This window comes from Rhinolophus ferrumequinum, chromosome 11, assembly GCF_004115265.2.
Source record: "Rhinolophus ferrumequinum isolate MPI-CBG mRhiFer1 chromosome 11, mRhiFer1_v1.p, whole genome shotgun sequence".
In the NCBI taxonomy this organism is placed as follows: domain Eukaryota; kingdom Metazoa; phylum Chordata; class Mammalia; order Chiroptera; family Rhinolophidae; genus Rhinolophus; species Rhinolophus ferrumequinum.
Window position 1 is genome coordinate 16,669,642 of NC_046294.1, and position 15,360 is coordinate 16,685,001.

Genomic DNA, 15,360 nt, shown 5'->3' on the forward strand with positions numbered 1-15,360 from the left:
TACTATTTGAAACAGGATTTATATTTATCTGTCTCTGGAGTGTGACACTTCTCCCCTTTTCCATGATTTCTCTAACAGTAATCAATACAATAATTTCATTTGCCAATTCTCTCAGTATTCCAAGATGGAAAGCCCTCCAGGCATAAAACTGGAACTATTTTAGAACAGTATGGTTCAATATCTGGAGGTTTAATTATCTCTAAAATCCACCATTTCTGATGACGGTCATCTTAGATTTTAGTCACAGAACATCTGAAATCACAAGGAAAACAAAACACAAAAAACCCTGCAAGTAGGACCTCTCTTCTAGTTTAAAGCCAATGCCCCTGCCACATTGGTCACCTATTTAGAATTTCCACATCACGGGTCTTCTCACCTTGGCACTTATCTGCTCTGCAAGGAACAAGACTAAATTTAACCCTGAAGGATTTGAGAGCAAAACTGGAAAAGGAGGCAACAAGGCTTTTAAACATCCCTTAGATTGCCTCAACTACAGTAGTATGCCTGGTAAATGGGCAGCCCGGGTAAGTAAGTCATGGAAAGGGAAGAGAGAAATAAATCTAAGTTACTAGATAAGATGAAAAGTGAACTGCTCAGATGGAACTGGAGAGCTCAGTGGCCCAGCAGAGTTAAACTGGACTCTATGACTAAACATCAGGATCTATAGGCAAAACCATTCTGGTTAATATTTCTTCCCAGTATCCTTCTGAACCACTCACCACCACTTTGTCGGGTGACGACCTGCAGTTCCTTTGGTCAGGGTATTTCACTTGTATTTTTCTTCTGTTGGAATAAGGGGCTTGTGTGACTTTTACAATCACCTGACCTTCTGATACACAGGACAGGAGCACAGGGATCAAGTGATAATTCTGGACCTGAAGGAGTGTAAAGCTTGGTCACTCAGTGCTCATGGCATAGCACAGAACTGACACGATGCTGGGGCCCTATCCAGCAACCATCTCCAAATGAGAGGCACAAGCCCAAGGTCACAAGGGTAGGCCGATTTCTCCAGTCTTTCCCTGTAAGCTTCACTGCCAGTCATCCCCATCATGTGGTTTGGTGAAGAGATAACACTTGGACCGACACTGACGGTGGGCAGGGGTAGTTCTCTTTCCTTTTTTTTTTCTTTTTTATATTTTTAATTTATCTATTTTTTTCTCTTTCTTATATAAACCTTTTCGATGCTTTTATTGTGGCTTTAGGCTGCAGACATCCATGCCCCAGTTCCCTAATGTCCAGCCACCATAAAACCCTGTAAGATTCTAAAGCCAGACCAATTCTCATCTTCTTTTAAGTTACTCCAGGGCTCCAAACAGCCACTGCTACTGGAAATGTAGCCCTGGCCCTCGCAACATAACATAGTCATTGAAAGGACAATAGGAACAATTCATCAAAATGTACCATAGGGCAAATGACAGCAGCACGAAAGAGCACTAAACCTGGGAACCCTCATCAAGCTGAGTGTCCTTCTCTCAGTATAAATAAGAGAAACACATACACCGTAAAATACACGGCCACTAGAACTGCCTTTCTGAAATGTAAAACGGATCACACCTTACTTCTACTTTACAGCTTTCTATGGCTCTCCATCCTCTTGAGCCCAGCATTCAGGCCCTGCACAATCCCATCCTAACTTCCCTTTCTGGCTTTTGGGCACTCCACTCGCAGCCTGGTGTTGAGTCACACCATTTTCTTATCGGAACAGTCACAAGCCAACTGTGCTACGGAGATGGTAACTACACTGAGCCTGCCTATTGTACAACAGAAACTAGTTGGCTGTCCTCCAGATGTTAACTCCATGATGAATACATCAAGAGTTTGGAATGGTTTTTCTACTAAAAGTGCCTATCACCAAGGAACAGGAAAATTCATATTTACACTAAAGATAAAGAATGGTTATTTGGCTTAAGGAAGACATGTTTTAAACAGCAAATTCTCTTAAGTGCTCTGCAAGTGAGATCTGATTTGCAAAAAAGGAGGTTTACATACAAAAATTTTAGGCATATGTCCAGTTCTATGGGTGATACTTCCCATCAATATGGTTCACAGGGTATGACATGGTATGTTTAATAATTTAGCATTTGTCTCCACTAACTCATTTCATGGGAACAAGTGTATATGCCGATGTGAAAAAAAGAAAGTGGAAAAGAAAGAATAAAGAGGTGAGAGAAGCGTTTTATATTTGTCAAGATATTAGGACTGGTGGGTTCTTTTTATTTCATCTTTTTTTTTTTTTAAACAAACTGAAAGGTACCCTACAATGCTACTGGATTTGTGCCTCTTTATCCACATTTCCCCCTGCACTACTCATCTTTACGCAGGGATATGAGGTGAGCACCAGCACACGCAGGTCTGTGCTCAGATGCAGCCTGAAGGATGCAGAGTAGGGCCCTGGGGCACAGCAAGCTGACTGGCTCTCACAGACCAAGGTCAGGACCTTGGCCTTTTATCATTAGTGTTCTGTGTACTGCCAGCCAAACAAATGCATGCTCTGAGAGACAGAGGAGGCTCCAGGGTTTTATACTATCAAGTCATACAAACCGGAAAGACTAACAAGCAGGAGAAAACACTAATGTATCTGGAGCAACACATTATACAGTTTATTTGACAGAGGAGTTGAAATTGTCAGGAAACTAATTTGACTAATTTGGAGCTAGTATTAACAATTCTATAAAGTAAAATTCAAACACTTGAACATATTTTTCATCATTAGCTCTTTACAATATGTTATGAAGCACATGTACATAGTTTTAACTCTCATTATTTTTAAGCATTTGGCCAAATGTACTAGAAAAGATTATCAAAACAATAGTACACCTCAGTAATTTCAAAAGGCAAAACCAAGAAACATAAAAAGACCAGAAGTAATATTTTCTTTAAAAAACTTCACTTGCTAAAAATAAGTTATAGTTGCACATAATGTACTAAAAATCTTTGTCAGCTCTAAGTTGAACTAAATAATAGTAACATTCTTTTAGCGCCCTCTTACTGTGATCTGGATGCTATTTTAAGAATTTAGACGTATTATTACCTCAACTCTCCAAACAACACTGTTAGGTAAAAAGAACCATCATTCTCAACTCATAAATGAAAAACTGAAGCACAGAGTAAAGTAATTTGCTCAAGCGCATATAACTAGTAAATAGGGGAGTTACTTAATTAACTTGAAACCTCATACAGATAACTGAAACCTCATAATGATTACATTTATATAAATACGCCAAGGAAAAATATCTTTAAAACTATATAGATATATTCATACTACCCATGTTTTAAAAGCATCAATTTTGTGCTTTTCTTTTTGCTCCAAATCTACCCACAGATCTACTTGTCACCTTGCTTAAACTGAATCTTACATGAGAGAAAACCTTGGTTAATAACAACAATGGAAAAGATGGTGATTACTTGTTTTATAAAATTGTCACATTGAAATATAATTTGTTTGAGGTGGCTTTAAGCAGCAAGCTATCAATGTTACATGACACACATCAAGGACACAGCTTTCATTATGGTAGATCTAGTTTACCTGAATCAACCATATTGATAAAATCATATGAAACCATGTAAAAACTGAATTAACTACACACTTGAAAAGCAACATATATATCACACAAGGAGAAACACAGCCATTCCTAAAAAGTTGGATAAGACATAAGATTTCAGAGTCCTTGGACTTGAAATCACCTGTGTAAGGGTTATGGTTTCTCAGAACATGAAGACACAAGGAGAATTTTTCTTCAAACATTCATAAGAGAGAAAAAGGTCAAGACTATGCCATAAAATGAAAATTAACAATTAAATTCTTATTTGTATTTATCTGGTTAATTCTAATCATTTTGAGTTAAGTATTTTTTCATTTCCTTAGACTAGTACATAAGAGTTAATGAAAGTGGATTTGGCTTTTCCATCAGTTTGTTCAAATTTAAAGTATCTGACATTGCCCATGGGAATTCTGCCTCAGGCAATATTTTCTGATGGTCTGGTATGTATAATGACGGTATGCTATCTTATTGCAGCTACGGTTAAAATACAAAGAAAAATGACACACAGGTGTTCATATTTGCTAGCTGGTCTTCCTTTTAGTATGTATTAGCTGTGGTGTCTTTTGTCAGTATATACAAACGACGGGTAGAATGCATGCCTAGCAACTAGAAAATTGAGTAGTTTTTATGTGTGGCTAATAAAAACCACTCTCATTACTTTACAGTCCCATACTTCCTAAACAATACTTTACCGCAACATTTAAGTCAACTTACATGTGTCACAGGAAACATAAAATGGAAACAATTTATCAGTGATGTGTAGCACGTAGATGAAAACTTCATAAAAATCAATCTTCAGCCTAAGTTAGTTTCCATAGCCCCTGGGCCTACCACCGTGTTTGCATATAGGAGGAATTTAATAAATCTTCAGTTGTTAAAAAGCAAAATTATACAATTAAAGACCTAAGGAAATAGACCACATTCATCTGGAATACACACTTACATCGAAACAAGAGGTGACTGATACGAACAGATTATGTCAGTGTTCCTAAACAGAAAGAACCAAAAAGGATAATATATTTCTAAAGAAGCTGCTTACCTTACAAACAGAAAGAATATTAATATTTATCAGTTTCTTGATGGCCTGCAAAGAAAATATATATTGATAACTTTATATAGATTTGATCATGGAAATGACTGTATTAGATATACATATATGTAAGTGATCTAGAGATGCATTGGAAGTTTCCCCAGATATAGTACAGACCTGGGGAAATGACAGGAGTTAGGGTGGAGAGGTGATTTTATTTTACTGTCAGTGTTATAGTACTATTCTAACAAAGGCAGCAATTCATGCTAATGTACAAACACCAAGGTATATGTGCAAGTAAAATCTGAAAGCAAAAAGACACACTTAATCTAAAATAAATATGAAAACTGCAGTTTCCTTCCTGATAATATGGAAAGGAGAAATGATTGAATCTAAGATTTTCAACAATTTCCTAAAAATTTACATATTTCTTCAATGATATGTTTTTCTAGTTTTTATTAAAGAATTATGCATGCATCAAGGATACAGCTTTCATTTTGGTAGAGCTAGTTTACCTGAATCAACGCATATACTGCTATATATTAACACATTTATGATTTTTAAATTGGTGTTTAGAATCCTAATACTTAAAACAGAGCTGTTTTGATATAATAAAAATAAGAATAAAACCAGAGCTATTACTGAACCTGGCACTGTACAAATGAGGGTATAAATATTTTCTCATTCAATCCTTCTAACATCCCTACAAAGCTGTCTATTTTATGGGCGAGGGAACAGATATCAAGTATCGTTGAGATCACCCTCAGAGTAACTCAGGTAGCAAGTAGAAGACCCAGGGTGTGAACCTCAGGCAGCTGGACCCTCGAGCTCACAGCCTGAGCCATTAGTCATACTGCCTCCTCTATTCCTATGCATTCGTTTTGGTACTATAATATACAAAGAAAGACTTACATTGTCCAAGTCAGGAATTTCCAGAAAGTATTCGGGATACTCATATGACATTCCCACGTTGTTCACTGAAATAAAAGAAGATCATTAGCTGGCTAACATACGTATTTTATAGATTTATTGAAATAATGAGATGAAAGATTTCAAGGCTAAAATGATACGTATGATGACATCAAACACTATTTATGGCTGGAGCGACCTTTCTATCCAAAATCTATCCCTGTATGTACAGCTCAAATGTCTGCTCCATCATTAACCCGAATCCTGACAAAGGAACTTACATTTACCTCCCGATTTCCATACCCCTTAGAATATGTATATTCCATTTCTGTGGTACAGTTATTTGTAGATATTGCTTAACCCCCTCTAGATCCTAATTTTTCATAGTATAATTTTAAAAGGTGGAGAGTACTGTAGTGTTGGAGACTGGAAACTTGCGTTTTACTTTCAACAATTTCAGAAAATGTGTGACTTAGGAAAACTCATGTATGATACGCATCTCAGTTTCTTCATCTCTAAAACGAGAGCTCACTTAACCATCCAACAAAACCAGAAAGAAAAGTCAGTTTCTGGTGTCATGGAGCATACAATAGAGTCGGAGGAGAAAGGCACTAAACAAAAAGAATTTAACAATTATTTCATTACAAAATACATGGTGCCATGGGAGCCTATACCTGGAGAGTCTGATTTCATTCGGCAAGTGAGGAAAGGCTTCTTGGTGGAGGCCAAGGGAGTGGTTCAGACTAAATGCCTCCAGTAACCATTCTTCCCTACTAGACCATAGGCCTTAAAAGACCCGCAGGTCGGGTGTTAGCCTTCCTTATCCCCCACTCCTCAACCACCTAACGTAAGACTGGGGCCACAAGACCATCAGGAAGCTATGAGAAAATGTATGTATAATCGGGTATATGATTAATACTCAGATGTCCTATGGTTTCCTTAGCCCTGGAAAGACAAAGACAAATCCACAATAAGAAACATTTGTAGGAATCAAAATATAAATATCTTAAAATTGGTTTTAACCACATAAATAATGAAATGGATTATCTATCTATCTGTATTTAATCACCACGACAACTATGTTAAGTAGTACCCATTATTGTCTCCCTTTTACATATTAGGAAACTGAAATTCACAGCAGTTAAATACCTCGCCCAAGGTTACAGAGAATTCAAACTCAAGAAATTTGACTTCAGAGACTAGGCTCTTAACCACTCCATTAAAGTCAGCATGGGCTTTCATCCAGCACTCAGTTCAGAAAAAAATATCGGTAATAATTGGATAATAAACAGAAATCTGATAGCAATGTTTAATAAAACTGTAAAGTATTAGAAAAAAGGTATCAGTAGCAAACAGATAATGAAATTATGATCAGTCTGCTAAAGTTTATAAGGAATTGTGCCAGATAAACCTGATAGTAGCAAGAGTAACTTTTTCAATAGGCTAACAAAATTAACAGTTCAAAGGAACTCAATAAGGGTTCTATATTTAGCAGCAAGCCAGTCACTTGAGGCTGTGGTTTCAAGATTTTCCTTGCACAATTTGGTCAGGATGGCTTGGACAAGATCACTGACTGAAACCTGTCTGAAAATCTGTAAGCAAAGGATAATGGCCAAGTAAAAACTGTATTTAACTGGGATTCATGCCCATCTGAATAGGGGCTGTATCTAAACATAATTAATAACAGCAGGTCCAAATCTATTTTTATTTTACTCAGTAGGTTTTCCACCCACCGGGGTTCTAGGAAATCAATTGTATAAAAGATCTGTTAACAATTAAGCCAAAGCTAGTTGAAGGTGAGGCTTTATATTCATTTGTCTTTGCTCTAACCATCTACAGAATTATAAAGGATAAATAACTTAATTACAGCGTGACTAAGAAAAACAGCAACAATGAAAATATCTGTTAAAATGCTACACATGAACAAAATATTCTTTACAAAGTCAGGTTAAGATAACAGAATCCTTGAAGAAACGTTTTGCCAAATGGTAATCTTCATCAGGATTTAAAAAAAATTCCCATCACGTGCAGCCAACTCCCTCCCCCTTCACTCTTCTGTATCTATAAAACTGTCTATTTTGCAGATTCCTTCCTAGCCCATGGTAAAATTAATGCTCTATTTCAAAATGCTAGAGAAAAGTATATGATGTAAATACAAATCTTTTAAAATTCAGATTCGGTTTAAACAAAAAAAAAGCTGGGAACTTTGCAAGCAGCATAGTAGACTGCAATCTTTGCAACATGTACTACAAAGTGAAGAAAGCCCACGAAGAACTGAGCAACTAAGCAAGGAGGTGGTGTTGCTACAGCTTAGGCTGCACTGCCAATAGTATTCGGATCTGACTGAGCAAAGGGACACCATCAAAGTTACCTATCTACTCACACAATGGAAACATGAGCCATCTATTTAACACAGCTCTATAAGAAAACCTGGTCAACATTGAGAACTTCAGCCCAAATAAACAAATAGTATCGTGTATAAGGGCTACACTTTCATAATCAAAAATACACATAAGAAAAAAAAAAAACGTTAAAGCTGGAACAGATCTTTCTGAACAGTGTTTCTGATTTCATGAGGAGAAGCACATGCCCAAGTCATACTTGGCAAAATGTCCTATAGTAGGGATTAGGGCTCTTAAATCCCTTCCTGTGCTATTAGTTGCACCTTTTGCTGATGGAATATATGCTACCCATAATCTCTCCACAATAAGTAACCACTTCAGAGCGCAATTATTTAAGAGTACAGAGGAAAAACAACTGTTGCTCTCAAACTGTTATTTCCATAAACTTGCGATCTTTTGGAAAAGGCAAACCCATAGCAATTTTATGTGGAGACATTAGGTGGCAGCAATAACCAAATGGCAGGCAGGAAGCTTTCAGGGAACTGGAAAACAGGCTTTGGGTAGGAGTGAAGGATGGAAATATTTCCATTATAACTTAATCTTGTTAAGAATTGGTACATGCAATGCCATCTTTATATATCACAGGATTCATTATAGGATTCACCAAACCAAACAATGCTACAAGTTGTCCCAACATTATTGAGATAGTTGCAAATCCTTTCTAAATGGTAGCATTTTAAATGGGCATTAAATATCTGTTCACTGGAGAGTTTTTTTAAATTGTTCAAGTGAGGCAGGCACCAGAGACAGATTTAAAATTTTTATTCAACGAACTCACAAAACCCTTCTACTCGTGTAACACATTATGTCTTTCAGAAAACAAACAATGTCTACGTAATCTCAGAATTCCAACCACCACTACCTCACTATTCATCACTGGACCGCAAATAGGTGTAAAACCTATTCCATCAGTTTCTCACTGGAGTGTTAAGATTGGGAAGAGCTCAACAGAAGAGATGAAGCAGAGAACAGAGAGGTGAAGACAGACTAAGAATAAGGTCAAGGTAAGTGGAAAGACAAGGGCGTGGAGGAGCAATCCAAACGGAAGTGATTCTCAGAGAACGGTCAGTACGCCAGACTCTGCAGTGCTCACCATGGCCTCATCCAGAATTTTTGAAAACACTAATATCGGTAAGGATTGCATTTGAAAGACTCTGAAAATCCAGAGTTAATTCTGAATGTTATATAAATGTTCTAAATTATATCAGACTAAAGTTTAAACATCACTTCCACATCCTACACTTAAAAAAAGGATATATACGAGATTTCTGTTTCTTTTCCATTCATTTGCTGCTGCTTCTGACCTACCGGACTTTTAGAATCCTTTATCAAAACCAGCTGCTATAGAGATAATGACGTCATTAGAAAATTAGATTTTTGGTAACTGGGTTGGGCGTGATGCAGGAGCAAAGAACAATAAATTACTAGAAAATAAAAATCCATTTGAACAAACACAGTAATAATAGATACAGGTTTGCACACACAGATCACTTTCAACCTGCTGTTTTTTCCAGATAAATCAGAGGCATAAGAAATTAAGGTGGTTTAAAAATATATCGCCTAATGGTTGGGCTTCCCAAACGTAACACATAATGCTAAGTATTCTCCATTTCCTTCTCATCAGATCAAAGTAGAAAATATTAAGTTTACATTTCAGTCACATTTGTAGTTCTATACACTAATGCAGTTCTAGCAAATTAAAGACTAGAGAAATGGAAAACCTATTAGAGTTCATTAATAAAAATGGATTAGAAAAAAAATGTTGCCACTTCATTATGTTTCAGAATAAACTGAATTTTTTTAAAAGTCTCCGTTAATAACAGTGTGTGTACCAAAACTAGGGAGGACCCTCTTCTGTCTTAAACTTTGGAACCAAAAGGAAATGGATCTCAGAGTCCACTAGATCTAGTCCACCAGCTCCTAACAAGAGGCAAGTGATTTTACCCCAATAAGCCTGTTTCCTTATTGTTCTGACATATCAAATAGGGATAATAATCTAAGAATTAAATGAGATAATATACATAAAATCTTTAACCCAATGTCTGGAACATACTAACATGTTAATAAATGGAGGATGAAGTACTATTGTAGTGTGGTCATTTATTCAACAAGTATTTACTGAACTCCTATTTTGGGCTCAACCTTGTTCTAGGTGCTGGGGATGTAGCAGCTCAGACAAGATCCCTGCTTTTATTACATACGACCAGTGCCCAAGTGGAGAGTTCCTTCTGAAAGAGAGCTCTGGGCAACAGTTAACCAGAATAACTGTTTATACTGATGAAATTTATTTTAATTGCTTCTCTACCAGAGTGTGGAAAGTGATGCAAAGAAAATTCCTTTTTTGCCTTATTTAACATATTGCTGTAGCTAGCACATGTTCATACTCTGACAGATGATATTTGGAACACCACGTAAAACATTTTGAAAACTTCACAGTTTTCATGCACTTGTGAGTAGCAATTTCTAAATAAAACAGAGTTTACAAGGCTTTAAATTCAGTGCCTTTAATCAGAAATTGAAAAAATTAAGATTGAGTCAGAAGTAACACAACAGAACGTTTCATTTCCACTGTTTAATTATAAATTGCTATGTGGTCCTCATTACAAAACTAGGTAAGACTTGCCATACATAAACTTGGAAGAGGGGACGAGGAAAGCACGATGACATGAGGTTGATAGTTAAATCTTAGCTAATGGGAGGAACATTTATCAATTTCATGAATTACGGTTCTATTTATGTTTCTGAAATCACAGGTCATTTACCCAGTTTTAAGTTAAAGTTTCTGCTCTAATTAATACTTTAGTGGCTTTCTATTAAAAGGAAATACATTTGAATTCTAAGTCTTATTCTAACTTTAGAAATCCAATCTCATTCAACACATCCAAGTGGAGCTATAGTTCAGTCTGATAATGTTCCTGGTGAGTCTCCTAGTATTCCAAAAATAAAAAAATTCCATGATTGGCTACACCAGGCTTCTGCCTCATTCAACACAAAGGAGGGCATTTATGCCAGAGATCCCACTGTCTACTTGAATCTCCATTTGGATTTCTCATAGTCCTGTCAAGTGTAACATATCCCAAAGTGAAATCATCATTTGTTCCTGATCCAGGGTTTCCTGTTGCTGGGAAAAAGTACCCAGTTGCTCAAGTCAGAATCTGGAAGTTGCTAAACACTAATTGTATCATCCAGGACAATGTATTTAACCTCTGTAAGCCTACTTCTTGTCTGTAAAATGGGCATAGAAATATTAACATCTACCTCATAGGATTGTTGAGGATTTAATGAGATTCATTAGCATGGTGTCTGGCATATGCAAAAATGCTTAATGAATGTTGGTAACAATAAGTAAAAACAAAACAGCTACTATTGTTATTCTTCACTCCTGTCAGACAAGACCTTTGATGAGGGCCTTCATCAGAAATTTGTCCTGTTTCTATCTCCTGCACATCTCTCAAGTCAATCCACTCCTATCCATTCCCACTGCCATCATCCTAATAAACCATCGTCATATTACGTTTCACTGCTGAAACAGCCTTAGTGCTTTCCTTGTATCAATTCTTGCCCTCTTCAATGTGGCAGTCAGAACGATCTCTCTAGTATGATGTCAATTCATTGCTTAAAACTCTACAGTGTCTACATTGTCCTTCCAATAAAGCCCACATGTATTAGCCATTTGTGATCTCGGTCTGATTAAGGAAATAACCTAAGGATGTGGGCCTGGGGAGGAAGGAATGCCGGATGGCCAGGAGGAATGCTGGATAAGCTGCCCACCAGAATGCCGCCGCCCCCTCATTCCCTACACAAAAGTGCATAAGCAGCTGATCATTGTCTCCCTTCTAAGGGCTTACTCCCTTGCAGATGTGGAAAACACTGATCCGCATGCGCAGTTGACCGCCCTTCCTGGGGGGGTGATAACGAGCAGTCCGCCATCTTGCCCCCACAGCACAGGGGCAACACAGTTACCAGGCAACGAAAGCCCGCCACTTTCAAAAAGCCCGCCTTTTCACGCAAGCCTGCTTTGTACCCAGCTTATAAAAGCAGCCAAGCAGAGCCAGCGCCAGAGTCATTTTGGAGGACCTTCCTTCCCTCTGTGCTACCTGCCCTGTGCTCGAGCATAAGCTCAAAAAAATTTGTCCAGAGATTTGTGTGGGGTTTCCTCTCAATTTCTATCTTGGGAAACCCAAGAACTACAACACCGGTGACATAGCCACTGTCCTTTGCAATCTGTGCTCTAGATTTACAGATCTTTTGTCAGTTCCTCCAGTTTGCCAAGCACATTACCTCAGGGCTACTGTAGGTACTGTTTCTTATATCTAGAAGATATTCATCTCTTCTCCCAGGGTTAACCAGCCGTCAGATCTCAATTTAGACGGGACCCCAAAAATGTATACACATTTTAAGAAAGGAAAAAACTGTATTAAAATTGTAATTATACTGATTACAAAAGATGAATACAAGTCATGTATATACATTTTTCTGGCACCCCCAGTATTACTTTCTCAAAGAGATCATTTCTGACGTTCTTAGCTTTCTCAGTAACACACTTTCACTACATGCACCACACTCCCATTACTTGTTCAATGGCTGTATTCCATGAAAGCAGAAACACTATCAGCTTTGTTTACTGCTATATCTCTGTAATTTTACTTGTTGAATGAATCAGTATGCGATTGAATGAATCAATCAACAAATAGGAAAGGAGAGCTGCTGTATAATAAAGAATTTGTCTGGTCTCTGTCCCAGATTCCTGGGGTGGAAGTTCTAAACCTTTGGAATTCCCAGGGCAGTAGGAATGTCTTTGTTAATCATGGTGGGCCTCTGGATCACAGCTGAGTTTATACTAATGAGAAGAATCAGAATTTTTTAGTCATCAAAAAGACCAACTGTGTAACTAGAGGGTTGGGGCTCTGAGTTAGCTCAATTCTAGAAAAGGCAGGTGTGCTGGAAATTAAGTTTCATCACTCCACCTATGACTCAATCATGCCTCCATAATGAAACCCCAGTAAAAACTCTGGACACTGAAGCTCAGTGGAGCTGTCTGGTTGGTGAACACACAGATGTGCAGAAAGTGTGATAAGTCCTGACTCCACAAGGGGGCCCAGAAGTTCTGTGTTCAGAACCCTCTGACACCTTACTCTATGAGTTTCTTCATTTGACCAGTTTTGATTTGTATCATTCACAGTAAAACTGTAATCATAAGTATACTACTTTCCTACATTTTGTAAGATGTTCCAGCAAATATTAAACCTGAAGGGGTCATAGGAATCCCCAAATACATAGCCAATTGGTCATTAGTGCAGGTGGCCTTGGGACCCCTAAACTGGCAGGTGGTGTCTGAAGGACAATATTGTTGGGGACTGTGCCCCTGAACTTATGGCGTGTACACTACCTCTGGGTGGTTAGGGAGAGAATGTGGCTACTTTACAAAATGTAAGTTTGGGAAGTGTCCTAAATGCCTAGAAGGCATGAAAATCATATCCTGGTGTAACAGGGAAACTCCACCATCTCCACAGACTACCATCCTATCATACTCTTGTAATACTTTCCTATGCATCTAGGCTAATAGCCTCTGCCCTTTCTTTGTCCTGAGCTATTTTGTACCTGGGCTACAGAGAAACAAAACAAAACAAAACAAAACAAAAACAGATGGGGGGGTGGGGTTGGGAAGGGGAATACTTCCAAACATATGAAGTTTATCTTCAATGCTCTCTTAACTAATTTTATTTTGCCCTTCTAGTCTTCCTCCCCTCAGCACCCCACTGATCACTAATCTACCACTACAATTTCCCATTTAAGACTCACCTTTTCCATTTCAAAATGATTTTTCCACATCTTTCAGTAACTAAAATAGCCATTTCCTCAGGGTGACTGATCCAGCAAGTAGACAGGTAATAACTGAATATATTATACTAATCCCAGGAGGATATAAATAAAGATGTTACTGGCCCTTTCAGAGATATTGACATTTCAAAAGAAGGAAGCTGAAAACTAATTTCTAATTAGTAAAATTCCTGAGAATAGCAAGATAATCTGTAGCTTTACGTATTTCTAAATCCTCTGAAGAAGCTAGGATCTTCTACTTGTAACTTCATCAATTGAGACTAGGAAGCCACATAACTGCCTGGTATGCTCAAGTTTCCTTCCTTCCCAGGGATTCTAGAAAAGTTTTCCTCAACCCATCTCCTGCAGCCCCATGGCTCCTTCTCCTAGGCCTACATCTACTTCCTCTTCTGTTGGTACTATGAAGACTGAACAGTAAGGAAGCCATCTCTGAATCCCAACCCAATTAATTACCTGGTTTGCCATTTGAAAGCCAATACTCTTGGGTCTTTTTTTAAGAAGCTTGAAAACTTGAGTGTAAACAGAGGCAGACACAGCACCTGTACTTAATACATAGAAACAAACACAGGAAAGCATCCAAAATGAGGACATGAAGAAACATGTCTCAAAAGAAAGATCAGAATAAAGCCCCAGAAAAAGAACTAAATAAAATGGAGGCCAGTAACCTACCAGATGCACAGTTCAAAACACTGGTTATAAGGATGCTCAATGAGCTAAGTGAGAACTTCAACAGAGATAGGAAACAAAAAGGAGATAGAAAACAAAAAAAAGAACCACTCAGAAATGGATACAATAACTGAAACAGAATACATGAGAGGGAATCAACAGTAGGTTAGATGCAGAGGTTTGAATTAGCAATTTGGAAGACATGGTAGCAGAAAATACCCAATCAGAACAGAAAAAAAAAAAATCCAAAACAATGAGAGCTGTTTAAGGGGCCTCTGGGACAACATGAAACATCATTTGCATCATAGGAGTACCACAGGAAGAGACAGAACAAGGAATTGAAAACTTATTTGAAGAAATAATGATGGAAAACTTCCCTAACCTGGTGAAGGAAATAGACATACAAGCCCAGAAAGCACAGAGTGTGCTAAACAAGATGAACCCAAACAGGCCCACAACAAGATACATCATAATTAAAATGCTAACGGTTAAAGACAAAGACTCTTGAAAGCAGCAAGAGAAACACTGTTAGTTAACTACAAGGGAGCTCCCATGAGACTGTCAGCTGATTTTTTTTCAACAGAAACTTTGCAGACCAGAAGGGAGAGGCAGGAAATATTCAAAGTGACGAAAAGCAAGCAACTACAACCAAGACCACGCTACCCAACAAATTTATCATTTAAAAACTGAAGGAGAGATAAAGAGCTTCCCAGACAAGAAAAAGCAAATGGAGTTCATAACAAACAACCAAACCAGTACGACAAGAAACATTAAAGGGACTTCTTTAAGAAGGAAAAAAAGATAAAAAATATGAATAATAAAATGGCAATAACTACATACCTATCAACAATTCTTTAAATATAAATGGTTAAATGATCCAATCAAAAGACATAGGGTGGCTGAATAGATAAGAAAACAAAACCCTTCTATACGCCGCATACAAGAGACTCACTTCAGACTGAAAGACACA

The 15,360-nt window shown here is 37.6% G+C and overlaps 1 protein-coding gene across 1 annotated transcript in view; it reads right to left on the reverse strand.

The window, feature by feature from the left end:
- HSD17B12 (hydroxysteroid 17-beta dehydrogenase 12) overlaps positions 1-15,360 on the reverse strand; it is a 138,296-nt gene that overhangs the window by 31,635 nt on the left and 91,301 nt on the right. The window contains exons 5-6 of the mRNA XM_033120422.1: positions 5,485-5,549; positions 4,582-4,626 (exon numbers count right to left, since the gene is read on the reverse strand). Coding sequence (XP_032976313.1) covers positions 4,582-4,626; positions 5,485-5,549 — 110 coding nt within the window. The remainder of the gene's footprint in view (positions 1-4,581; positions 4,627-5,484; positions 5,550-15,360) is intronic.